This window comes from Odocoileus virginianus, chromosome 18 (assembly GCF_023699985.2).
Source record: "Odocoileus virginianus isolate 20LAN1187 ecotype Illinois chromosome 18, Ovbor_1.2, whole genome shotgun sequence".
Classification (NCBI taxonomy): domain Eukaryota; kingdom Metazoa; phylum Chordata; class Mammalia; order Artiodactyla; family Cervidae; genus Odocoileus; species Odocoileus virginianus.
Window position 1 is genome coordinate 11,191,889 of NC_069691.1, and position 27,490 is coordinate 11,219,378.

At 39.3% G+C, this 27,490-nt stretch overlaps 1 protein-coding gene across 5 annotated transcripts in view; it reads left to right on the plus strand.

The window, feature by feature from the left end:
- NMRK1 (nicotinamide riboside kinase 1) overlaps positions 1-27,490 on the plus strand; it is a 33,139-nt gene extending 5,649 nt beyond the window's left edge. For 3 of the 5 annotated variants that reach the window (XM_070480340.1, XM_070480341.1, XM_070480339.1), the window contains 7 exons: positions 4,483-4,573; positions 4,912-4,960; positions 19,187-19,334; positions 19,415-19,486; positions 20,117-20,223; positions 23,124-23,207; positions 26,881-27,490. In XM_070480340.1, coding sequence (XP_070336441.1) covers positions 4,483-4,573; positions 4,912-4,960; positions 19,187-19,334; positions 19,415-19,486; positions 20,117-20,223; positions 23,124-23,207; positions 26,881-26,900 — 571 coding nt within the window. In that variant the 3' untranslated portion in view covers positions 26,901-27,490. Of the gene's footprint in view, positions 1-3,901; positions 4,028-4,482; positions 4,574-4,911; positions 4,961-19,186; positions 19,335-19,414; positions 19,487-20,116; positions 20,224-23,123; positions 23,251-26,880 lie in introns of all 5 variants that reach the window. The other 2 variants (XM_070480342.1, XM_070480343.1) reach the window with 2 other exon arrangements.

A 27,490-nucleotide genomic window follows, 5' to 3' on the forward strand; every position in this document is an offset into this window, starting at 1 on the left:
TGGAGGAGCTTAGGAGTGTCACCAAAGACTCCATTTCTCTGTGTCTTTCTCCTTTCGAGTTCATCTAAAGTTGGCTCCATTATTTGGTCACCAGAGGCCACCAGCAGTTCTGGGACCTCGTGCTGCTTCTGAGCCCAGCACTAGGGCAGGGACTTTGCTTCCCCTGGGTCAAGGGTCTCTTAGACCCGACCAGCTGGGTCACATACCCACAGTCACAGGCAACAGCAAGGGGACTGCCTTGACTGGCTTAGGCCCGTGCGGCCCTGCTCTGAAGGTGAGAGTGGGTCACTCCAGGCCAGGCCTTGGAAACAGGGTGGCAGGAGGGGGAACCTGGGGAGGCCACCACCAGGCCCACTACAGGATCCAGTCCAGCTTTCATTCCGCAGACGTGTGAGTAAATTCCCCTCGTCTCGGGATTCCAGCCCTCCGTATGGACATCTGGGTCATGCTTTCTTATCATGTGCATTACTCCCTAAGAAAGCCTCTCTTCACCGTGTCTTCCTCAGCACGGGCCAGGATTTTGTTTTACTGCTGCTGCTGCTTCTGCAAAGCCCTTGTCAGACTCAGCTGCAGCTCCTGCCTGCCTTCCTCCAAACACACTGTGCTATATTTCTCTTGTACTTAAAATTTGCTGCCCTGTGAACTAATTACCAGACCACCTGACCTGCCTCTTGAGAAACCTGTATGAAGGTCAGGAAGCAACAGTTAGAACTGGACATGGAACAACAGACTGGTTCCAAATAGGAAAAGGAGTATGTCAAGGCTGTATATTGTCACCCTGCTTATTTAACTTACATGCAGAGTACATCATGAGAAATGCTGGGCTGGATGAAGCACAAGCTGGAATCAAGATTGCCAGGAGGAATATCAATAACCTCAGATATGTAGATGACACCATGCTTATGGCAGAAAGTGAAGAACTAAAGAGCCTCTTGATGAAAGTGAAAGAGGAGAGTGAAAAAGTTGGCTTAAAGCTCAACATTCAGAAAACTAAGATCATGGCATCTGGTCCCATCACTTCATGGCAAATAGTTGGGAGAACAGTGGAAACAGTGGCTGACTTGATTTTTTATTTTTGAGGGGGCTCCAAAATCACTGCAGATGGTGATTGCAGCCATGAAGTTAAAAAATGCTTACTCCTTATGACCAACCTACACAGCATATTAAAAAGCAGAGACATCACTTTGTCAACAAAGGTCCATCTAGTCAAGGCTATGGTTTTTCCAATAGTCATGTATGGATGTGAGAGTTGGACTATAAAGAAAGCTGAGTGCAGAAGAATTTTGAACTGTGGTGTTGGAGAAGACTCTTGAGAGTCCCTTGGACAGCACGGAGATCCAACCAGTCCATCCTAAAGGAAATCAGTCCTAAATATTCATTGGAAGGACTGATGCTGAAGCTGTAGCTCCAATCTTTTGGCCACCTGATGTGAAGAACTGACTCATTTGAAAAGACCGTGATGTTGGGAAATATTAAAGGCAGGAGGAGAAGGGGATGACAGAGGATGAGATGGTTGGATGGCATCACCCACTCAATGGACATAAGTTTGGGTAAACTCCAGGATTTGGTGATGGACAGGGAGGCCTGGCGTGCTGCAGATCATGGGGTCGCAAAGAGTCGGACATGACTGAGTGACTGAACTGAACTCAACTGAGCTAATTATTCACTTGAGACTGAAAGGAATAATAAAATTTCTGAAGGATTCAAGGGACATCCATGAACCTTGTGAAACTTAATGCTTGTGTGAAGATACTCATTTTTCTAGGGAAAGGTTTTATAACCTTCATCAGATTTTCACGAAGTTCCTTGATGTTAAAAAATGTAAAGCCCCTGGGTGTTCGAGTTGGACTTTGTATCTCATCTCCAGTTGTTACCTTGGGCAAGTTTTTTTTTTTGGGGGGGGGGGACAAGTTTTTATGAACAACTTTTCAACCCTTAGTTCCTCGACTGGACAATGGGAATTTTAATATCTGTTGCAGGAGGGATTCTCCACTTGTTGGAGTAATTACAGACAGCATTTTTTAACTCCTCTCTAGCCAGATGATGGTGATGGTGGTCGCTAAAGTCATTTCCAACTCTTATGACCCCATTGACTGTAGCCCACGAGGCTCCTCTGTCCATGGGATTTTTGAGGCAAGAATACTGGAGAGAGTTGCCATTTCCCTAGCCAGATACCATGTTCCAAATCTAGTGACCTCTCTTGTTACCCATCACATGAAAAACGGACTAGAAGTTTTTGTCACACTAGAAAAATGGACTAGAAATTGTGCATTTATTTGGGTTTTGTGATCAAAGAAGGAAGTGGGCCCAAGTAGTCGCCCATTTCCTTCCTCATATCCCAGCATGGAATTTGCTCCATCTGGACAGGCTGGTCCTGGGGTTGGAGAGCACGTACAGGAGGCTGTGAGCCTGCTGGTGTATCGTGGTTATGAGCAGCTGAAGGAGGGGAGTTGAGTCTTAAGGTATCAGCTCACCAGGATAGTTACAAACTAATTATAGGTTCGAGGCTCAGGCTGGTTAAATTCTCCCCCCTCCCCCACCATCTCTCTGACCTGGACTGCCTTCTAGCTGGTCCATCTCCTCTGAGTCTAAAAAAAAATGGGGTGCTTATTTTTCCTTGGCTCCAGCTAAGTCGGTGAAAAGGAATGTGTTAGTTCAGTTACATGATCTTAACCAAAGAGGTAGGTCTAGAAAATAATACTTTTCGAGCCAGATTGCTCATACTGCTATAAAGTTACCCCTGTTTACTATGTATTTTAAACCAAAATTCAGAAACTGAACTATGGGCATTCAATATGGATTACAGACATTTTTGTTGGGGGTGAAAAAATTCTCACAACAGCATTTACTCTCATAGAGTAAGCCCACCCTCCCACTCTTCCTTTTTTTTACATTTTACTTTGTTTTTGGCCATGCCACATGGCATGTGGGATCTTTAGTTCCCCAACCAGGGATGAAACTGAGGCCCCCTGCTTTGGAAACGTGGAGCCCTAAGCACTGGTCTAACAGGGAAGTCCCCACTTTTCCATTTTTAAGGAGGTTGCCTATGTCCAACCCAATTGTGTGGACTAAGGTTAAACAACAACAACAAAAACTTGTGAATCAAGTTCCTTTTACTTTGTAGGTATAAGGTATTTGGGTAATAATTGAATTATATCTAGTAAACAATTTGATGAAAAAATATTAGATCCTTTTCCCCTTTCTAGATTATAAACATATTACAGTTCATCTTACTGGGGAATAAGCACAGGTTCTTACAAATACATGTGCAGTCAGGAGTTTTTTGTACTATAGACGTTTGATGGTATGGTGAAGTCTTGATTTCTTACAGTAGTGGTTTTAAGTGCACAAAATAAAAGACAAGAATGCAAAGGAAACCAACTGTGATAATAATACAGTTATAAAAGTATTTTTAAAAGCAAATTTGTAGCATTGTGATATACGTGCTTCTTTGTTAACTCACTAAATAGCACTGTCCAGTGGTAAGTCTAAAAACTACAGTAAATTTGAAGTAATAATGAGTATCAATGGTATTAATACAAGATGTCTACTCCAAGTGCAACATGTTATGAAACTATCTATTTGTGATTTCTATTGGTGAAAAAGTCACAGGTACTATTAACAATAGTGTTGTTTATGATTTATATTTATAATGAAATGCCAAAAATCTGTTAGAATTTAGTGAAAATAAAGATGTAAATTTCTTTCAAGTTCACAAAGACCTCAAATCTGTCCATGGACTCTTTAGAGTTATGTCAGCCCCAGGTTAAAAAAAAAATCTGTTTGAGTTAACTGAGTGGAGAAGTGCTTTCCACCCACTATGCACTGTTTCTGAGTACCAGAAAACTAGATACATATGCGGAGGAGGTGGTCAAGGTCCCCATTCTCCTTGATGTCACAGTCCAGCCAGAAGAGACAGGTAACTGACCGGATGCAGGAAGCTAAATGGACCTCCCAGCCAGCCCAACCAGTGGAGACAGATTAGAGGAAAAGGAGGCACCCCACTGGAGATGAAAAGCCTTGATAGGTGGGCTTCTAATAAGCCACTCCCCCACTTTTCTTCACTGTACACTGAGACAGAATCATAGTGAGCATGTACAGTTCCATGCGCTTGTGCTAAGATGGGCTGCTCACCTTCTCTGAGTACCGTGTGAACCTGTAAATGTTTCAGCATAGACAAAAATTTACTTCCAATACAGTAGCTGTAATTTAAGTCTTCGTATTTAATATCACCCAGTTCACTTGCCCAGCAATTGGTTACCTTTCTGCTTCATCCTGTCGTTTGTTTCCTGAGACCTACTTGGGCCTATGGTTTTGCCAAACAAAGAAGTATCATCTATAAAGGAATTAATTCTTCTTAGATATTACATATTGTGTGAAATATCCTTTTTGTAATGTCAATTTAAAATATTTTATGTTCTTTTAATGCACCTTCCTGCTCAGTATTCTCTGGTTTTTTTTTTTTTTCTTTTTTCGGTTCAGTGTGACAAATGGTGGGAAGACAACACTGGCTAAGAATTTGCAGAAACACCTTCCAAACTGCAGTGTCCTATCTCAGGATGATTTTTTTAAGGTATCTATGAAACTTCTCAAATAATTTATTTAAATCGAAACAGTTATAATAGCAATGTTACTTGAATTACATCCAAAATCCTTTGCTAGGTACAGTTACAATAGCAATGTTACTTGAATTACATCCAAAATCCTTTGCTAAGTGATTGAGCTGTTGTAGTGAAGACAGGCTCAACGCAGTAGTGTTACTGATCCACCAGATGGCACACTTATGGGAGCTATTTTTGATTTTATTTATCCTCATCACCAAAGCATTTGTTAAAGGTTTGTCACCTCCTCCTTCTATGACTGTATTATTTCTGCACTGAAGTTTTTATGGGTACTTTATTGTTCTTCCAGCCAGAGTCTGAGATAGAGACAGATGAAAATGGATTTCTGCAGTATGATGGTAAGTAGATGAGCTTACAGAACACCCTGTGGTAATGTTCATTCCTTTTTCAAACCCAAATAACTTTGCTATCTCTGAAGAGAGTCTCAGAATAAGTTTAAATATGTTACTTTACTTTAAGCATGCTTTTGTAAGGGTTTCTGATATATGTTCAGCTGTTTAAATAAATGAAACCCTTTCCCCGGTTTTATGGTTAAAACTGAAAACATTGGAACAATAGATTTTTCTTTTGAAGGTGGGGCAAGGTAGGTCTCTGTTGTTCTGATCCCTCCATAGGACACAAACAGCTACCTAGACAATCATCTTTGTCCCATCTTGCCTGGGTCAAACTCAGGACTATGTGTCTCCTGACCTTACTTTCCCAGTGACCTAAGTACTGGGTCTTGTCACTGCTCAAAAAAGATTAGTAAATATTTTTTAGATGGATTCACTTCAACCCCTTACCCACTCTAACACTGCTTTGAAGCCAATAGGGTAAAGTCCATCAGAAAAGCATCTACTTATACCTTTAAAGGAATATCATGCTAGTAAACCATATATAATGGTCTTGTCAACTTTTAATAAGATCATTGAGTACTTATGCAAACTAGCTCTCTTAAAGAGCCATGAGATACGTTCCTTATTTTTAACTTTGAGAACCTGGGAGGGAAAATGTTGTGTAGTCAGTTCTTAGAGAAACATGATAGCTTTAAGAGAGGCAAAATCTTTGACTGACTATCTGCTCCTGTGTCTTGAAACAGTATATATTTTTTTCTCTTCCCCTCTTCTATTGGTTAGTGAGCAAGATTATTACAAAGTAAGAGTTAAGCAAGGAAAAAATATCTTCAGTAATTGACAAAGATTTATTCCTAATTTAAATGAGTTCTTACAAACTGAAAAGAAAAACACTAATATCTCAAATGAAAAATGTCCAATGATGTGAATAAGTTATTCACAGAAGCATAAGGTTACTTGATTAATGAATGTACAGTAAAAAGTCAACCTCAGAAGTAGTTAAAGAATTAAACTTATTTTTTCCCACTTACCTAATGAATAGATTTTTGAAGCAATAATAATTAATAATAGCATGGGCCCATTAATGTAACTTATATGTGGATATTAATTGGTACAATGTTTTTTGAAAAGGAGGTTGAGCATATGTCCCAAAGACCTTAAAATATTCATGCCGTGTGTTCAAGTGTCCCACCTCTAGGAATCTATCCTAAGCAGAATTCTGAGGTCTTTAGGTAAATGTACAAGTTTAAGGTAAGTCAAGGTAATGTTGAAATCTTTATAACTACCAAAAGAATAGTTTTAAAGTATATAGCTATCACATTTATAAATAGATGGAATCATTAAAATATAGCAAAATATAGCTGATAAATATAAAAGAAGTAAAAAATAGAGAACTAAAATATCAAACGATGGTGGAAAAATAGAAGATGGCATAAAATGATAGCTTTAAATCAAATATATCAGTAGCTGTATTAAGTTAAATCAACTAAACATGTTAACAGGTTGTCAGACTTTGGATGTTTTTAAGTCTTAATACATTTCAATGTATTGAAGTAACATAGAGATATATTCTAATTACAGAGAACTGAATTAGAATTCAATAACAAAAGACTAAGTAGAAAACTCCAAAGTGTTTGAAAATCAGTGGGTTTTTTTTCTGATTTTTAAAAACTTTTTGTTATGGAGAATTTTAAGCAGATACAAAAGGAGGCCAAAAAAGTATAATGAACTCTCATGAACTCACCATTCTGCTTTTAAAATGATGAACTCTTGGCCAATTATATTTCATCTATACCCTTACCCACTTTCTCCTTCTGTATTATTTTGAAGCAGATCCCAGACATCATCATATTTTATCTGAAGCAAGACGCTTCATTATATCCCATGGGTCAAAGAACAAATCACAATGAAAATTAGAAAATATTTTTAACCGAATGTAAAGAAAATATGTTAAAATTAATGGTACTTCTTGTTCTACCCAAGATGGCTTGGACCCATTACTTGCTATTTCTCCCTCTTATAACTAAAAACCTTGGATAGAATACAACAAACAAAGACTCTGAAAGATGAAGAGAGCATATTGACTAGGGACTTTGGATCTTGAGGAATGACATTGCTGTGAGTTCCCTGGGCACTTTTTTTTTTTTTTGCCTGTCATATATATCTGGAAAAAGATGGTAGAGAAGTGTGCTACATGGAACCATCAATAGGTACAACTAAAAACCCCCAAGAATTCTGTTCCTTTTCAGTTCAGTTCAGTTCGGTCGCACAGTCATGTCTGACTCTTTGCAACCCCATGGACTGCAGCATGCCAGACTTCACTGTCGGTTACCAACTCCCAGAGCTTACTCAGATTCATGTCCATTGAGTTGGTGATGCCATCCAACCATCTCATCCTCTGTCATCCCCTTCTCCTCCCACCTTAAATCTTTCCCAGCATCAGGGTCTTTTCAAATGAGTCAGTTCTTCACATCAGGTGGCCAAAGGATTGGAGCTACAGCTTCAGCATCAGTCCTTCCAATGAACACCCAGGACTGATTTCCTTTAGGATGGACTGGTTGGATCTCCTTGCTGTCCAAGGGACTCTCAAGAGTCTTCTCCAACACCACCGTTCAAAAGCATTAATTCTTCGGCACTCAGCTTTCTTTACAGTCCAACTCTCACATCCATACATAACCACTGGAAAAACCATAGCCTTGACTAGACGGACCTTTGTTGGCTTTTTAATTTGCTGTCTAGGTTGGTCATAACTTTACTTCCAAGGAGTAAGTGTCTTTTAATTTCATGGCTGCAGTCACCATCTGCAGTGATTTTGGAGCCCAGAAAAATAGTCAGCCACTGTTTCCCCATCTATTTGCCATGAAGTGATGGGACCGGATGCCATGATCTTAGTTTTCTGAATGTTGAGCTTTAAGCCAACTTTTTCACTCTCCTCTTTCACTTTCATCAAGAGGCTTTTTAGTTCATCTTCACTTTCTGCCATAAGGATGGTGTCATCTGCATATCTGAGGTTATTGATATTTCTCCCAGCAGTCTTGATTCCAGCTTGTGCTTCATCCAGCCCAGCGTTTCTCATGATGTACTCTGCATGTAAGTTAAATAAGTAGGGTGACAATACACAGCCTTGACATACTCCTTTTCCTATTTGGAACCAGTCTGTTGTACCATGTCCAGTTCTAACTGTTGCTTCCTGACCTGCATACAGGTTTCTCAAGAGGCCGATCAGGTGGTCTGGTATTCCCATCTCTTTCAGAATTTTCCACAGTTTATTGTAATCCACACAGTCTAAGGCTTTGGAGTAGTCAATAAAGCAGAAATAGATGTTTTTCTGGAACTCTCTTGCTTTTTCGATGATCCAGCGGATGTTGGCAATTTGATCTCTGGTTCCTCTGCCTTTTCTAAAACCAGCTTGAACATCTGGAAGTTCTCAGTTCACGTATTGCTGAAGCCTGGCTTGGAGAATTTTGAGCATCACTTCACTAGCATGTGAGATGAGTGCAATTATGTGGTAGTTTGAGCATTCTTTGGGATTGCCTTTCTTAGGGATTGGAATGAAAACTGACCTTTTCCAGTCCTGTGGCCACTGCTGAGTTTTCCTAATTTGCTGGCATATTGAGTGCAGCACTTTCACAGCATCATCTTTCAGGATTTGAAATAGCTCCACTGGAATTCCATCACCTCCACTAGCTTTGTTTGTAGTGATGCTTTCTAAGGCCCACTTGACTTCACATTCCAGGATGTCTGGCTCTAGGTGAGTGATCACACCATTGTGATTATCTGGCTCATGAAGATATTTTTTATACAGTTTTTCTGTGTATTCTTGCCACCTCTTCTTAATATCCTCTGCTTCTGTTAGGTCCCTACCATTTCTGTCCTTTATCTCACCCATCTTTGCGTGAAGTTTTCCCTTGATATCTCTAATTTTCTTGAAGAGATCTCTAGTCTTTCCCATTCTGTTGTTTTCCTCTATTTCTTTACATTGATCACTGAGGAAGGCTTTCTTATCTCTCCTTGTTATTCTTTGGAACTCTGCATTCAAATAGGAATATCTTTTCCTGTTCTCCTTTGCTTTTCGCTTCTCTTCTTTTCACAGCTATTTGTAAGGCCTCCTCAGACAACCATTTTGCCTTTTTGCATTTCTTTTCCATGGGGATGGTCTTGATCCCTGCCTGCTGTACAATGTCACGAACCTCCGTCCATAGTTCATCAGGCTCACTGTCTATCAGATCTAGTCCCTTAAATCTATTTCTCACTTCCACTGTATAGTCATAAGGGCTTTGATTTAGGTCATACCTGAATGGTCTAGTGGTTTTCCCTACTTTCTTCAGTTTAAGTCTGAATTTGACAATAAGGAGTTCATGATCTGAGCCACAGTCAGCTCCCAGTCTTGTTTTTGCTGACTGTATAGAGCTTCTCCATCTTTAGCTGCAAAGAATATAATCCAAAAAAAAAAAAAAAAAAAAAAAAAAGAATATAATCAATCTGATTTCGGTGTTGACCATCTGGTGATGTCCATGTGTAGAGTCTTCTCTTTTGTTGTTGGAAGAAGGTGTTTGCTATGACCAGTGTGTTCTCTTGGCAGAACTCTATTAGCCTTTGCCCTGCTTCATTCCATACTCTAAGGCCAAATTTGCCTGTTACTCCAGGTGTTTCTTGACTTCCTGCTTTTGCATTCCAGTCCCCTATAATGAAAAGGACATCTTTTTTGGGTTTTAGTTCTAAAAGGTCTTGTAGGTCTTCATAGAACCGTTCAACTTCAGCTTCTTCAGCGTTACTGGTTGGGGCATAGGCTTGGATTACTGTGATATTGAATGGTTTGCCTTGGAATCGAACAGAGATCATTCTGTCATTTTTGAGATTGCATCCAAGTACTGCATTTCAGACTCTTTTGTTGACTATGATGGACACTCCATTTCTCCTAAGGGATTCCTGCTCACAGTAGTATATATAATGGTGATCTGAGTTAAATTCACCCATTCAAGTCCATTTTAGTTCGCTGATTCCTAGAATGTCGACATTCACTCTTGCCATCTCCTGTTTGACCACTTCCAATTTGCCTTGATTCATGGACCTAACATTCCAGGTTCCTATGCAATATTGCTCTTTACAGCATCGGACCTTGCTTCTATCACCAGTCCCATCCACAACTGGATGTTGTTTTTGCTTTGGCTCCATCCCTTCATTCTTTCTGGAGTTATTTCTCCACTGATCTCCAGTAGCATATTGGACACCTACTGACCTGGGGAGTTCCTCTTTCAGTATCCTATCATTTTGCCTTCTTATACTGTTCATCGGGTTCTCAAGGCAAGAATACTGAAGTGTTTGCCATTCCCTTCTGCAGTGGACCACATTCTGTCAGACCTCTCCACCATGACCTGACCATCTTGGGTGGCCCCACACCGCATGGCTTAGTTTCATTGAATTAGACACTTCTGTGGTCCTGTGATCAGATTGGCTAGTTTTCTGTGATTGTGGTTTTAGTGTGTCTGCCCTCTGATGCCCTCTCGCAACACCTGCCGTCTTACTTGGGTTTCTCTTACCTCAGATGTGGGGTATCTCTTCACGGCTGCTCCAGCAAAGCGCAGCCACTGCTCCTTACCTTGGAGGAGGGCTATCTTCTCACGGCCGCCCCTCCTGACCTTGAACGTGGAGTAGCTCCTCTCAGCCCTCCTGCGCCCGCAGCAGCCGCTCCTTGGAGGTGGGGTTGCTCCTCTCATACTAGAGAAATGTTAATTAGTCTTCCTTCTTCCTCAGGATGAGAGGGCCCCTCCAAGCTCCAAGGAGGGGGCATATGTGTTGAGTCATTAGTGGATACAATTGGTCCTATATCTGTCCATTCTACAACCTACAATAAAAGGGGGGTTAGGTATATAAGCCCAATAAGTGTAATCAATCAAGTCAGCCTGAGCGGGGGAAGCAAAAGCAAGCAAAGCAAGCATAGCGACAAAAATATTTTTTTGATTCCGAGGTATTTCCTGTTGAGAAACCAGATTTTCAGCTTGATTAGTAAGGGTTTTTATTTGTCCCCAAGAGGGGAGATTATAAGGTTGATATCTCCAAGGGCGGTGGTTTCTGGAGGTCTTTAGAGCTGCCATGGCCATATTGGAATTTCTTCCTCCTGGGGTTTTTGTTGTTTCATCTCCATTTTGAATGCCGGGGGCCCCCTTAGGTCCAATCTTCCGAAGAGGAAGCCATGTGAGTTCGTTGGATTCATCTGGAGAAATACAAGCATACTCCTTTCCCTGTAAGATTAGTTTCCCAGATTTTCATTGATTAGTTAACCCATCTTGGTACCAAATGGGCAGAGGAAAAGTGTCCTTCAGTTTCTCGAAATGTTTTTCTGCTCTTGCCAAGATATCTCCCTGCAGTAAGTTTAAAAAATTTACAACAAATAAAGCTGTATTAACAATAGTTATAGGTTTAGAGAATAGCTTATTTTGGAATCTAGTAAAGTCTGTTTTAGATAAGGAAGATAGTGATGTTCCTGTGTTTTCCCCTCTTTTTAAAATTGTTTTTATTTGTTGTTTCAGTGTGTGATGTGTTTGTTTGATTATATCTTGTGTTTGTGGATTAAAAGGAATACTTGTAATATGTTTAATAGAAAATGATTATAAAAATTTTTTGAAATAACTTGAAGTATAGGCAGGGCCATTGTCTGTTTTTATAGAATTAGGAGTCTTTATTGTAGCAAAACAAGCTAATAGGTGAGTTATAACATGTTGTGTAGCTTTATCTTGAAGAGGTGTGGCCCAACTAAAAGAATTTGTATCAATACAGACATATAGGAAAGAAGAAGGAGAAAGTTTAGGGCAATGAATTACATCTACCTGTCATAGTTTATTAGGTTGCAATCTCTGAGGATTAATATCTTAGGTAATGGGTCGAAGATGTAGGGGTCTACAAGTAGAGCAATTATTTATATATATATATATATATATATATATATATATATATATATATATATATATTTTTTTTAGCCTGGCGGTATGGGATTTTTTTATAGCTGGTGTAGAGAGCCAGCACTGTGCAACAGAGCATGTTTCTCTGGAGCAGCAAAGGAAGCGAGTTTATCAGCCTGTTTATTATCATGAGTCATAGGACCGGGAAGACAGGAATGTGTTTGAATATGTGTAATATAAATGGGAGAAGTGTGGTTTTTAATAATGGATTGTAGTTTGAGAAAAAGTTGTTGAATAATAGGTTGATTGGAGTTTATGGTGGAGGTTTTTATATTTTTTAATACAAAAACTGAGTATAAGGAATCAGAGACTATATTAATGGGGTAGGGATGTAGGCAAATAACTTGAATAAGAGCATATAATTTGTTTTGTTGAGCAGAATGGAATTTAGTGTAAAAGACTTTATATTTTTTGAGAGACCAGAATGAGGCTTTGGTGTTTTTAGTCTCATCTATATAGAAAACTTCAGCTTGAGGTATAGGCTGTGAGCTGATGATGTGGGAAATAATAAATTCCGTATTTTTGAAGAAATTTCATAGCTTGTTAGAGGGATAATGAAATGAAACTTTTCTGAAATATTTCAGAAAAGCTATTTGGAAATTGGTGGAAGTTTGTAATATGTTTTTGAATTGAGATTTATTGATAGGTATTACAATTTTATGAGGATCGGAGCCAATTAGAGTCTTAGTTCTATTCTATTGATAATGATTAGAGCAGTTGAATCAAGGTAGGGTGTAAGTGACTTCATTCCTCTAAAGTGGGTATAGATCCATTCTATTGGCTGTTCTTGTTGGGCAAGAAGTCCTGTGGGAGAATGGAGAGAAGGGAGTATAAATAATTCTAGAGGTAAATCTAGCCTGATATGAGTAAGAAACTGTTTTTGTAATTTATTTTGTACTAAATAGAGTTCTTCTCAGACCTCTTGAGAAAGTGAATGAGGGCTATTTAAATTAGGACCACCTTTCAAAGTATTAAATAGATTAGTCAGTTGATAATTAGCAATGCCCTTAGACTGCAAGGAGATCCAACCAGTCCATCCTAAAGGAGATAAGTCCTGGGTGTTCATTGGAAGGACTGATGCTGAAGCTGAAACTCCAATACTTTGGCCACCTGATGTGAAGAGTTGACTCATTGGAAAAGACCCTGATGCTTGGACAGATTGGGGGCAGGAGGAGAAGGGGATGACAGAGGATGAGATGGCTGGATGGCATCATTGACTCAATGGGCATGAGTTTGAGTAAACTCCGGGAGTTGGTGATGGACAGGGAGGCCTGGCGTGCTGCGATTCATGGGGTCGCAAAGAGTCGGACACGACTGAGCAACTGAACTGAACTGAATGAGGGTCTAGGGGGCTTCCCTGGTGGCTCAGAGGTTAAAGCGTCTGCCCCTAATGCAGGAGACCTGGGTTCAATCCCTGGGTCAGGAAGATCCCCTGAAGAAGGAAATGGCAACCCACTCCAGTATTCTTGCCTGAGAATCCCATGGATGGAGGAGCCTGGTAGGCTACAGTCCATGGGGTCGCAGAGAGTCAGACACGACTGAGTAACTTAACTTTCACTAATGAGGGTCTAATCCAATTTATATCGCCTAAGAGTTTTTGAAAATCATTTAAAGTTGATAATTTGTCAATACGAATCTGTGTTAGTTGGGGAGTAATACATTGTCTATTAACAACAAATCCTAAATAATGGTAAGGTGTAGAGGTTTGAATTTTTGCAGGGGCAATGATTAATCCAGAGTTTTTTAAGCATTGTTGAGCTATATCAAACATGTGTTGAGTTTCTAAAACAGATGGAGCCGAAAACAATATATCATCCATATAATGAATAACAAGAAAGTCAGGAAATTGTTTTCTCACAGGCTCAAGGGCTTTAGCTATGTAGTATTGACACATGGTGGGAGAATTCATCACTCCTTGAGGCAGCACAGTCTATTGATATCGTTTATGAGGCCCAATGTGATTAGGAAAAGGGAGAGAGAAAGCGAATCTCTCTGGTCTAAAGGGTGTAAAGGTATATTAAAAAAGCAATCTTGTAAATCAATAATAATAATGTGCCAATTTTGAGGAATAGTAGTAGGTGATGGGATCCCTGGTTGCACCCATAGATTTCACAGATACATTAACTTTTCTAAGGTCTGTTAAGAGATGCCATTTTTTAGATTTCTTTTTTTTTCCATTTATTTTTATTAGTTGGAGGCTAATTACTTTACAATATTGTGGTTTTTGCCATACATTGACAAGAATCAGCCATGGATTTACATGTATTCCCCATCCCAATACACCCTCCCACCTCCCTCTCCACCCGATCCCTCTGGGTCTTCCCAGTGCACCAGCCCTGAGCGCTTGTCTCATGCATCCAACCTGGGCTGGTGATCTGTTTCACCCTTGATAAAGATTTCTTTTTTATAACAAAAATAGGAGAGTTCCAAGGAGAGCAAGATTCATTAATATGTTTCAATTCTAATTGTGTGTCGTCTATAAGTTCTTTAGCAGCCTGTCATTTTTCTTTTGTAAGGGGCCACTGCTCTGTCCAAATAGGCTCGTTATTCTTTCAAGTTATTTTAATAATTGCATTATTTGTAAAATGAGCAGTGGCCCCTAGGAAAAATGTGGAATGTATATCTGAGTTTGCCATTGCATAAGGAAGTTCCTTCCTATTAGATTAAGGGATGCATCTATCACATTAGGTCTTAATGTTGTAGGTTGGCCCTCTGGTCCCTCACATGGGTAGATTTGAACACTTTGATAGACTTCTTGCATTTTGGTTTGAGAAATTCCTGCAATTTGGCAAGAGATTTTTTTGTATAGGCCATGATTTGGGCCATAAGTGTTTGGAAATAATAGTAATATCAGATCCAGTGTCAAGGAGACCAGAAAATCTTTTACCATTAATTTTGATATTTATATTTGGTCAGGCATATTCAGATACCAATGATGTCCATAAGGATTGTTTTTTATCTGTATTGCCAAATCTGCCTGTCTGTACATCATTAGAGGAGTTAATAGAAATGTAAGGCAAAAGAAGTAATTGAGCAATTTTGTCCCCCTTTTTGAATTGCCATAGAATCTGAGATGACATCATAATTTGAATTTCTCCTTTATAATCTGAATCAATTACTCCAGGGTGAACAGTAATTCCTTTAGAAGTCAAACTAGATTGGCCAAGTAAAAGACTGAAGATTTATGGGGGCAGGGGCCCAAAAAGTCTGGTAGGTATTCTAGAAGGGACTGCTTAAAGGTAAAGGAAAAAATCATTTAGGGCTGGTATATCGATGGCAGTACTGTCAGATGTTGAGGGTTTGAGGGAAAAGATGGAATTTGTCCCTGGTTTTTGTTGAAGGGGACCTGGGGGGTCCCCTGTTTGGAGTTTTCTGGAATAGTTTTTGTTTTGTTTTGTTTTGTTTTTCATATCAAATTTAGATTTACAATCTTTGGCCCAGTGTATTTTTTTTGTGTTTGTTTTTTATGGCAGTGAGGGCAGATTTTTGGAGGTTTTTTATTAGCCTTCTTAGGGCAGTCTCTTTTTAAATGGTTTTTATACCCACATTTAAAGCATCTTTTATTTTTCCTTTTAAAGCAAGCAGCCATTGTTTCAGCTAGCATTTGTATCTTTTGAGTTTTTGATCTTAGATTGTAACAAGCCTTTAAATAATCAATAATAGTCTAAGTCTCATGAATTGAAGCTATAGCTTTTTGACATTTTTGATTTGTATTTTCATAAGGAAGTAATTTTTTAAGCTGTTTTTTGGCTTCTTCTCTGATTACAGTACAGGAAATAGCAGTTCTTAATCTAGCTAAAAAATCAGCATAATTTTCATTAGATCTTTGTAATATTTTAATATTTTTATTTAATATTTATTAAATATTTATTTATTAAATAAATGATAATAATAAATATTTATTTATTTAATAAAAATATTTAATATTTTTATTTATTTTAGCTACCTGTAGGCTCTCCTTGAGGAGTAATTCGATCCCAAGTTTCAAGGGCCACTGTTTTTAATTGTTCATGCAACAAGGAAGGGCATTGTATTTGAGCTTCTATGGCATCAAATTGTCTGGTGTCAGTTAACATTTCAAAAGTCATTTGGTTTTGGGAGTGCCAGCTCGGGCATTCTTGTTAGCATGATCTCTGGCTATATCATGAAACCCATTGTCCATTGAAGATATTCTCCTGGTTTAAGGAGAGCTTTTACTAGAATTCACCAATCATAGGGAATAAAGTTTCCAATAGAAGATGCCACAGCATTTAGAAGCTCTTTAGTAAAAGGCGAATGTGGGCCATACACAGTTACAGCCTTTTTCATTTGTTGCATGTAAAAAAAACTAATACCTTCATATTGAGGTATTATGTGCCCTTGAGCATCAGGATTTCTTAAAACTGGAAAGGCGGAGAAACCATCGGGTTCAGAGACTTGTGATTGCAAAGCCAGTAATTCAGAGAGCTTCTGTCATGGAGGAGAGTGAGTAAATGTTGATTTTTTGCAAGTATGAGTCTGTGTTAAGGACTCCTCATTATTATCCAGAAAAGTATTGCCAGTTTTGGTGTCAGAAATTGTCTCTGAAGAGTCGTTGTCAGAATCATTAGATTCTAGCAAAGGAGAGACTTTAGAACATGCCTGTTGGCAGAGGAGGAGCATTTGGAGTAGCCAGGATAGGATTAGTAGGAAAATTTTGAAATATTTTATGTTGTTTTAATTGGGCCTTTTGTAAAGTTTTATCATCTAATTTATATTCATGTAATAAGTGTTCTGTCTGTTGTCGAATATCGGGAGGGCTAGAATTACCTTGAAATGGCAGAATTACAGCTTTAATGAGAGCTCATAGGGGCCAGAAATCAACTGGAATATTTTTTCTCTGTCTGGATGCTCATTCAACATTTTCTTTGACCTGGTGCCAAATTTCTAAATCAAAACTGCCTTTATCAGGGAACCAAGGATTACATTCAACGACTGTTTGAAGGCAAGCCTCTATTTGTTGGTACAAAACCGAAAGTCCCTGAACTTTAAACAATTGGTAAAGTAAAGTAGAGAAATGATGGGGCTTTCCAGCTGTTTGACCCATGTCTTAGTACTTAGCAACCTCAAAAGGTCCCAACCTCAAAAAAAAAAAAAGGGTCCCAACTTCAGTTGGTCCTGAGTCACTCCGACCAAGATGCCATGTATACCAGGTCCCTGTTTCGGGCGCCACTTGCTGCAGTCCTTTGATGGACCAATGGACCTTTAAATGGATCTGGTGGTCCAGAGTCAACGATAAGAAAGTGAGAGAAAGAAGCTAATATTCCCTGATTTATGCAGAGAACCAATAAAACCCTTGAACAGGGCTTGTGCCGCTCACGAAGGCACCAGGCGCCTTCTCGAGGAGGTCTTGAAAGCCCAGGCAGGAGAGTGAGCTCGGCGGATTTCCACACTCCAGAGAATCAGCAGGAGGGAGGGAAGGAGACAGAGAGACAGAAAGAAAGCAAGACATGGGAACCCAAGCCTCTGGTGGAGCAAGGGTGCTTTAATGATCTTTCTGTGAGTATACATAGGCTGTTGTACAAGGAATTTCTTTTGACAATGATAAAGATCAGAAAACCAAACATACAGCAACCGTTGTCAAGGGAACAATGGATTAGCAATGGTCATAAGGTCAGGAGACAATCCATATCTCAAGAAAGAGGATCAAGACTAAGCAGTTTTGTCATAAGGAGAATGTTTACTGAAGGAGATTCATGCATGTGTCTCACCCTATGACCTCAGTCCTGGGAGCAGCGTGCCGTTCCACTTGTTCCTGTTGCCAGGAACTGATAAGGAACAGAGGATTTATGAGAAACAGCACGCAGGAATCCTCCCGTTAAACGTTCCCTGACAGGATTCCTACCCACAGTAGTAGATATAATGGTCATCTGAGTTAAATCCACCTATTCCAGTCCGTCTTAGTTCACTGATTCCTAGAATGTCGATGTTCACTCTTGTCATCTTTTGTTTGACCAGTTCCAATTTTCCTTGATTCATGGACCTAACATTGCAGGTTCCTATGCAATATTGCTCTTTACAGCATCGAACCCTGCTTCCATCACCAGTCCCATTCACAAATGGGAGTTGTTTTTGCTTTGGCTCCATCCCTTCATTCTTTCTGGAGTTATTTCTCTACTGATATCCAGTAGTAAGATGGTAGGCACTGAGAGAGTGGATCAGAGGGCAGACAGACTGAAACTACAATCACAGACAACTAGCCAATCTGATCACACCGACCACAGCCTTGTCTAACTCAATGAAACTAAACCATGCTTTGTGAGGCCACCCAAGATGGCCAGGTCATGGTGGAGAGGTCTGACAGAATGTGGTCCACTGGAGAAGGGAATGGTCTAAGACATCTCAAATTTGGCCTAAGATGTAAACTTACAGATTGATGAATCTGAGTGATCCTCAAAGTTAATCAAAACTAATCAAGAAAAAAATAGAGAAAAACAGAAAAAGTCAATATCACTACAAATACCACAAATATCAAAAAGATGAGGATATTGTGAACAATTTTATGCAAATTGAAAACTTAAATGAAATTAGCCATCTTACCAAATGCAGCTTAATCAAAACAAATACCAGAACAAAGAGAAAACCTTAATAGCTCTATATCTATTAAAGGGATTAATTCATAATTTTAAAACCTTCCACTAAAATATCTCTACACACAGATGGCTCAATTCAGTTGTTCTGAGGTAAGAGTGAGAATTTGCATTTCAGATAAGTTCTCAGATGCAGTACCACACTTTGATAATCTCTGTTATAGGGTGCTTTTCTAGAATTAAAAACTGTAAGCTCTGAGTATGCACATTTTAAAGTTTTGAGTATTATGTATTTGTATCCTTTGTAAATTATTTTAATGATTTACCTCTTATTTATCTGTAAGAGCTCTTTATATATTAAAGATACCCATTCTTTGCCAAGTATACTGCAGGTAATTTCCCCAGTGTGTCACTGTCTTTCTAACTATTTTATAAATATTTTGTCATCCAGAAATGTTACACATTATATAGTCAAGGGGGAGTAGAAGTTACAAATAAAGCAATGAGTTTATGATTGTCAAAGTTGGTAAGTGGGGACATGGGAGTTCATTGCACTCTATGCTCTACTTTTGTATGTGTTTAAATTTTTCCAGAATGAAAATATATCAAACATACCACCTTATCGATGTTAGATGTTTATAGGTCACTGGATATCCTCATCATAAAAAGCCACAGCATAAAACCTTTGTTGTATTTATTTCATATTTGTGTCTGCTTGTTTGAAGTGCTCGAAGCGCTTAACATGGAGGAAATGATGTCCACCATTTCCTGTTGGATGGAAAACCCACCACACTCTCTGGTATCAACACATGAGGAAAGCACTGAGGAAATTCCCATCTTAATTATTGAAGGTTTCCTTCTCTTCCATTATAAGTAAGCATTCCCCATTCTATTAATGACTCTGAATGAATGGGGGAAAAACTAAATATGCACTAAATATGCTGTTATTTTAGGCCCCTTGACACTATATGGAATAGAAGCTATTTTCTGACAATTCCGTATGAAGAGTGTAAGCGGAGGAGGAGGTAAGTTTTGAAAATGCCTTTGTGGATTTTAATTCAAAAGACAAACTTTAAGAAAAACAAGGAAACAGCATTATTGAACAATGTGTATATGTGTATATGTGTATATTCTTCAAGCAAGGGAAGCCTGAACTCTTCACAAAGAACAAGACCTTTTTCCATAAATGGCCACTGACATGGAGTAATGCAAATTACTTTTTCTAAGAAAAGGCTCTTGTATTAATACAAGCTATTTGGCTCATCCTTCCTAAATCTCCATATGGAGCAATTTCATTTTGATTATGATTTTAAATTAATTCGCCTGTATTCTGCTACAGCCATTGAGGACACTGATAGTTTAAAGCTTACTACAACATAACAATACTGCTATCATTATTTATATTGTCAATTCTTTTATAAATCACTTGAGGGGGGAAAGATAATTAGGAATGGTAGTCAGTGAGTTACAAAGTTCATTTTTAGATCAGAGGACCACGTCTATCGTGTGTTGTCTCTGTAACTGACATTGAGCCTAAAATGTATGGTCTTAATCCTTCTCAATCTCTTGAGTGATTTCCCCATTGTTCTGACCATTATTTCACTTTATCAGTTTTGTGTTTCTGTCAGCATAAAGTTTCCTACATATTTTGACAGTACAAGGGTCTACAAGCCTCCGGACGTCCCAGGGTACTTTGATGGCCACGTGTGGCCCATGTACCTAAAGCACAAAAAAGAAATGGAGAATGTCTCCTGGGAAATTGGTGAGTGTCTTTTTCCCTTCAAGGAAGACTTTTACCTGTCATTGCCTCAAAGTACACAAGAGTACACAAGATTTTAGAAGGCATTTTTCTCATGTATTAGATTGTAAAAGGACACTGTAAGCGAGAACCCTCGTTTTCCTCATTGGCTCTCCTGGCTTCTGTTTTTCTCTCTCTCTGACTCTTGTCAAAGTGTAGCAACTTCTAAATCGTCAATTCATTCAACAAATACTGATTGAATGCATTCCCCGAACAAGGCACTGCCCTGGTGTTATCAAGGGAAATAAGACAGACTTGGTCTCCAGTCTTATGAACCAACATTCTATCAGGGAAACAGACGTTAAACACACTTGCTGCACAAGCTGTCCTTTCTAACTATGCTGAGCACTGTGACACTGAGCTTCAGGGGCACTGTCCGCTCTCAGCAACCAGGGAAGGCTTCCTTGAGGAAGCCACATTTGAACCACTTTGTGATAGATTTAACTGGGCAAAGGTGGGGGTGGGATACCACCCAGACAGTGAGTATGGTGCGTGGAAAGGCCAGGGGCCACTGGCTAGAGGGTTGTGGTAGAGAAAGACAAAGCAACGGGTGATGGTGGTGGTACAGGAAGGGTACAGACCTTACAAGGCCAAAGGTCATTGTCCTAAGGGAAGTGGGAAGCCTCTGCAGAGATGTTTATTACAAGGATATGGTAGATGTAAAATTTTTGTTTAGTCAGATCCTTGTGGCTTTGTGAAGGGTAGATTTGTAGGGTGTGATATGGGACATATGTATTCAGAGGAGCTGAATGATAGAACAGATACGGAGGGTGCAGGTAGTTGAGATGTCAAGGACAACAGCTCAGGAATTGTCAGGTGTTATTTCGGAGAAGGTGAAAGGGGAGAGTGAAAAGGTTGGCTTAAAGCTTCACATTCGGAAAACTAAGATCATGGCATCTGGTCCCATCACCTCATGGGAAATAGATGGGGAGACAGTGGAAACAGTGTCAGACTTTATTTTGGGGGGCTCCAAAATCACTGCAGATGGTGATTGCAGCCATGAAATTAAAAGACGCTTACTCCTTGGAAGGAAAGTTATGACCAACCTAGACAGCATATTAAAAAGCAGAGACATTACTTGGCCAACAAAGGTCCGTCTGGTCAAGGCTATGGTTTTTCCAGTGGTCATGTATGGATGTGAGAGTTGGACTGAAGAAAGCTGAGCGCCGAAAAATTGATGCTTTTGAACTGTGGTGTTGGAGAAGACTCTTGAGAGTCCCTTGGACTGCAAGGAGATCCAACCAGTCCATCCTCTTTAGGGTGTTCATTCCTGGGTGTTCCTTGGATGGACTGATGCTGAAGCTGAAACTCCAATACTTTGCCTACCTCATGCAAAGAGTTGACTCATTGGAAAAGACCCAGATGCTGGAAGGGATTAGGGGCAGGAGGAGAAGGGGACGACAGAGGATGAGATGGCTGCATGGCATCACCAACTCAATGGGCATGAATTTGAGTACACTCCGGGAGTTGGTGATGGACAGGGAGGCCTGGCATGCTACGATTCATGCGGTCGCAAAGAGTTGGACACAACTGAGCAACTGAACTATTTTGGAGAACAGGAAGAAATGAAGGACTCACGGATTTGCAAGGAGGAATGCACATCTGTTCTGCATGCCAGTAATGAAGTTGAGATCCCTACGGGACTTAAAGCAGTGATTTAGATATAAATACCTGGATCTACGGGGCTGGACTGAGAACAGATCCTTGGGATACAGAGCACAACATGGAGAAGATTCAGGAGGCTGGAGACAGAAGGCTTCTGGAGGGCAGAGCAACCAGAGCAGACACATCTTCTCAGAATAAAGGGAGTTGCCCCTACCGTGAGAGACGTCATGGCCTCTTTGGTAAATACAGACAGCACACAGGACCGGCCCGTAGTCTGGAGGCTCTTATGATCCCTTCTTCAGTCCAGTCCAACCCCTCTTCCGCATCCCCAGGGCCTCTCGTGACATTTTTGGTCACACTATTTCCAACCTGGACCATTGGTTGCAGAGATGTCTTCTTCTTACTACTGCCTGTCCCCCCACCTCCACCATCTCATGCTCCTACCTTGCTTAAATGCTTCCAGAGAGTCTCCAGCCCTTTGGGATAAAATCTAAACAGCCAGGAAGGGTCTCAAGGTCTCCAAAGGCTAAGGCAGAGCCTTGCTTTATCTAAAGTCTCATTTCTATACTGTTCGTGCCTCCCCACATTCTAGTCTTTCCAAACTTTCCAGAGCGTCTTTTTCTTAACAGTCAAAGTTCTCTCCTACCTGCCCCTACCTCTGCAATATTCTGACTAGAAGACTCTTTCCTTCCTTTAACCTACAAAATTTTCTTATAACCTACTTCTTATACCAAACTGACTATGGCAATTTAAAATATATATATATGTATATATATCTCATGGCCTGGAGAATGCAGATTCAGCACACACGTGACAGAAATCACACACGCACAAAACAGACACACACACACACACACACACACACACACACACACACACACACAGCATGGTTTAAGAAGCTTCACAGGTTATCCTGATAAAGAAGTTCGAGAACTATTCCCTTAAATGATTGTTTTGAGAAAGCACCTATTTGGTGCTCCTAAAGTGGCGTATACACAATGTCACTTAAGTCTGTGTCTTTTTTGTCTTTATAATTTTCACATCAGCTAGTTTGAATTTCCCTGTAATAACCCAAATCTCTTGCCTATTGTATCCAGCTTTATATTTTTCTTTTTAATGGCTATTAATTTCTTTTAAAATTACGTTCTTGGGTTCTTTAAACTTATGGTGCCCTCAAGAGATGCAAAATGCCAGAGTAAGCATCCCATATTAATTATAAGCCTGTTAGCATTTGAACTATTCTTTTTTCCCCTTCTCAGTTTATCTAGATGGAACAAAATCTGAGGAAGACCTCTTTTCACAAGTATATGAAGATCTAACACAAGAACTAGCAAAGCAAAAGGGTTAGTATTGTCTAATCAAAGTGGATTGTGAAGGAGCAACCAGGTAAAATATTTCATTACATACCCATGAGTGGTGGTGGTGGTGTTGTTTTAGTCACCAAGTCATGTCTGACTCTTTCGTGACCCCATGGACTGCAGCCCACTAGACTCCTTTGTCCATGGGATTTCCCAAGCAAGAATATTGGAGTGGGTTGCCATTTCCTTCTCCTGGGGATCTTCCTGACCCAGGGATTGAACCTAGGTCTCCTGCATAGGCAGGCGGGTTCTTCACCACTGAGCCACCAAGGAAGCCCCAAGAATGGTATAGCAGAATGCTAATGTAAGAGTGATCATATCCATTCATTCATTGCTTTGAAGACAGTTCAGAATCAGAGGCTCTGAATGGGTCTAGGGACTTGATTACTTTTTGAGTTCTTTTGAGGGTGAAAATATTCACCCTTTGTTCTCTCTCTTAATGATATTTCTGTTATTTAATTCAAAATTTTTAATGGCTGGCTATTATTTCAACAGGACTGAAATTACTCTTTGAATTGAGTGAAATTAAATGCTGATGATCTTGTTTTAATAGGCATAGAGTTCTCTTTCTCCTTTATTGCTCAAAGATTTTTCATAAATACTTATTTCCCAAAATAAACACAAGATTTTAAAAATAACTTATTGAATATTTCTTTAAGGTTTTCATGTCAGACAATAAGACAATACATTTTGCAAGTGACAGAAATCCTCCTAAATCTGGCTTAAGCAGAAAGAAAGTACAGGAGTGGCAGTGGCTTCAGGCTCAACTGAGTTAAGGAGCGCCAATGGCGTCCTCATGGTTCTGCCTCAATTTCTCATTTTCTGTTTGAAGGTATTTTGAGGTCAGTCTCTCTCCACTAACAGACATGAAGTATTTTGGCAACACCATCCTCCTAAACCCAATAGCCCCAGTAAAAAGACAGTTTTATCCTTTTTCAATATTGTCTATGAGTTGATAAACAAAGCTGTGTATTGGGTACAGAAGGATCTATATGTTATTCTCACTAGTTTTGCATATGTTTAAAAGTCCTTATTTTAAACATTTTTAAACCAATTTTCCCTATTATCCCAGCTGAAAAGTCCCAGGAAACATTTTGATTGGGCCTGCTTGGGTCACATGACTTTTGCTAAACCAATCACTATGCCTGGGATATGGCTTACTTTGGTTGGCTAGAAGTGGATCATGTACTCACATTGTAATTGAGTAGCTCAGGAATGGTGTCCTGATTTAAGGGGAGAAATCCCCCAAAGGGGAGGCAGAGTAGGAGGTAGAAACCAGAAGAAGGATGACAAAGTGTGCTGGGAAAACAAAACTATAGATCTAGATCTTTCACTGGCAGTGTTTGAGCTAACACTTTTCATGGTTAACATAAAAATGCAGTCATCTGCTGGCTCAGGAGAAGACAGTATGAGTCACTTTGGCAGTGAAGAATATTACATGCTCTTTTGGTGAGAAGCAATTCCCCTGGTGCAAATGTCATCATCTCTCAGAAAGAATTAGATTTACTGTGTCCTCAGTAAATTCCTAACTGACTAGACGTTTGAGCCCAGCCAGGCAGCTCATTGATCCTAACACACTCCCAGTTTCAGAATCAGCCCTTCCTGTAGGCATGAACCTATTTAAAGAAATGTCAGGACCATACTAAAATTTCTTCCTGTAAGTGGAACTTAAAATCCTTGCCAGGTATGCCTGCTCACCCCTGCCATCTGTTGCTCTGATGAAAGGCATGCCCCCCCATCACGAAGCTCAGGCCCCAGCATCGGTGGATACAGATCATGCAGAGTGAAGGGAGCGGCTCAGCCTTTGTAAATGATAGCACCTGAGCCAGAGCCACTTCCCTGAGAGCTGCTGGCTCCCTTGCTGATCCTGATAGGGTACTTACAGGATGTTGATACTTACAGGGGTTGAACCCCTGTACCTTTCCATTCTCTCAATAATGGCTAGGCTTGGGTCCAGTTGTCCTTTAATGACCAAGTCACGTGCTGACGATTGGCCTTATGCTGTATCTGCTGAGAAAAATGAACGAGCCTTGATCATGTAGCTCAGGCAGATAGCATACTGAATGCCAGCTTTTGCCATCTGGTCCAAGACCCAAGAAAAGCTGGCGTGTTCTGACGGGGGCTGAAAACCCACAGGAAAGTACATTTCTATGTCTATGACACCCTCCTCTTTCCTTACCTACATCCTAGAGGTTTGTAAGGAAGTATTCCTTCGTAAGACTATCTTGCCTGCATTTGAGATATTGGATAAAGTTTAAAAAGAAAAAAGAATAGAAATGTTGTAGGAGACATAAAATCCAAGGAATATCAGCTTTTCCTGCCTCCAAGATTTATATTCGTTTTTTTCTTTTTTTTTTTCCAGTTGTATAAATAAGTTACTGCGTTATTTATAGTAACCCATCACCTTTCCCAGTTCTTCCAATCACAGTGCCCTGGCAAAGCTAGCCTGGAGAGATCCTTAGCATAGCCTGGTTTAACCCTCAGTGAGGTTAAACCAGGCTGTTCTGAAGGGCTTCACATGTTTCCGTTGAATATACCTCAGGCTTCTTATAGTATCTCATAAACTAATTTTCTATTCTAAACATATAGAATCATAATTGTAATAAAGCATTAATAATGAAATAGAAACAAAGATTGAATTTAAATCTCTCTCTTACATGGTTACATGGCTTACATGGTTAATTGCCATGTTTACTTTTGTTTTTAAATTAGTATTTAACGTTGAATAAGCTTTGTAGAGTCCATTATATAATGAAACTATAAAACTAAATAGCTCTCCCAGTTAAGGGATTCGAGGTTGAGTTCTGTTTTGCTCATTAAAAGTAAATTATAAGACCTGACATTGACATCTTCCTGCAGAAGAAAGATGTCAAATCAGAGGGATAAAATATTGCAAAATAAAAATTTAATAAAGTGAATTTGGGGGGATATTTTTTATGTTGAATTTAAAATATAATTTCCAATTATAAAGTAATAGTAGTATAAGTGCCATAAGATTATTGAACCATTTCCTACTGTTAGATATTTAGTGTTGTTAAAAAGATTTTTACATTGGCAAATAACATACTGTAAAATATGTGTGTGTGTTGCTGGTTTTCTTCTTCTTGAATGATATTTAAAATTTTTGGAAGTAGCACTTGCTGGGTCAAAGAGTGTAATCATTTTTATATTTTGCATGCTTCAAAGATTACAAAAAAATGTGTGCTTTTCTAGCATGAGATGTGTGATAAGAATGCGGCAGGCTGATCATTGACTTTCTAAGCCAAAGTCACTAAATATTCAGCGCAGCATCCTTACTTTTTAAAAAAAAATTAAGAATACTTCTTTCCTCAAACCAAGGATATCATTCCAAAACAAGAATATTACTGTATCAGCCACCTTTTGTGATATTCTTCTAGTTGTCAAATTATTTCATTCTTTGAAGTCAAGGATCATTATACCGATTTGCAAATAATACTGGATATCTGAAAATAGGCTTAAATTTAGCACAAGGATTAAAACAATGAGATTTGGACTCAATTTAGTTCTTTACAGAAAACCAGCATTTCTGGTCCCAGAATCTGTAATCTTAACACAGCTTGATGTTAGTGTGAAGATTTAATAAAATGACAATTGGAATTCCTCATTAATCTCTTTTCTTTTTGTAATTATTCCCAAGGTGTGCGAGTGACAGCATAAAGTTGGAATGGACTGAAACTTCCCTGGAGTGAACTGGAAAATTCAAAGGAATCTATTCAAGCACCATAACCAAGATACGCTGTGCACTCTGGTACAGTGACAGTGTGTTGTTTTGTTTGTTTGCTCTGTCATACATGATTTCCTTAACACAGGGAACAGTGAGTGGCTATCCATGATAATGGACCTAAATTTACCCTAATGCTTTTCTCACACCAAGAAGTGCACAGATACAGCATAGCTCACAGAGACTGAGTCATTTTCACTAGACCAATGATTTTCAAACTTCTATGAATGGGACCCAAAGTAAAAAATAAGATGTAGATCACAATCCAGTATATATGTAATCTACTGATGTGTGTGTTTGTGTGGATGAGTCTATATATGTATGCAAATGTGTCTATATTTGTTGCATGTATCATATCAAGTATCATATAACATTTACCTCACATACAGTATGCTCTTTATATTTTTCTATTTTTAATTTTTAAAAAATATTTGTTACCATCCCATACCGGATGCCCACCTCCTGCAAATAATGGGATTACCAGGAGTAGCGATCATATTGAATAAATCAACAATTTGCAACAGTA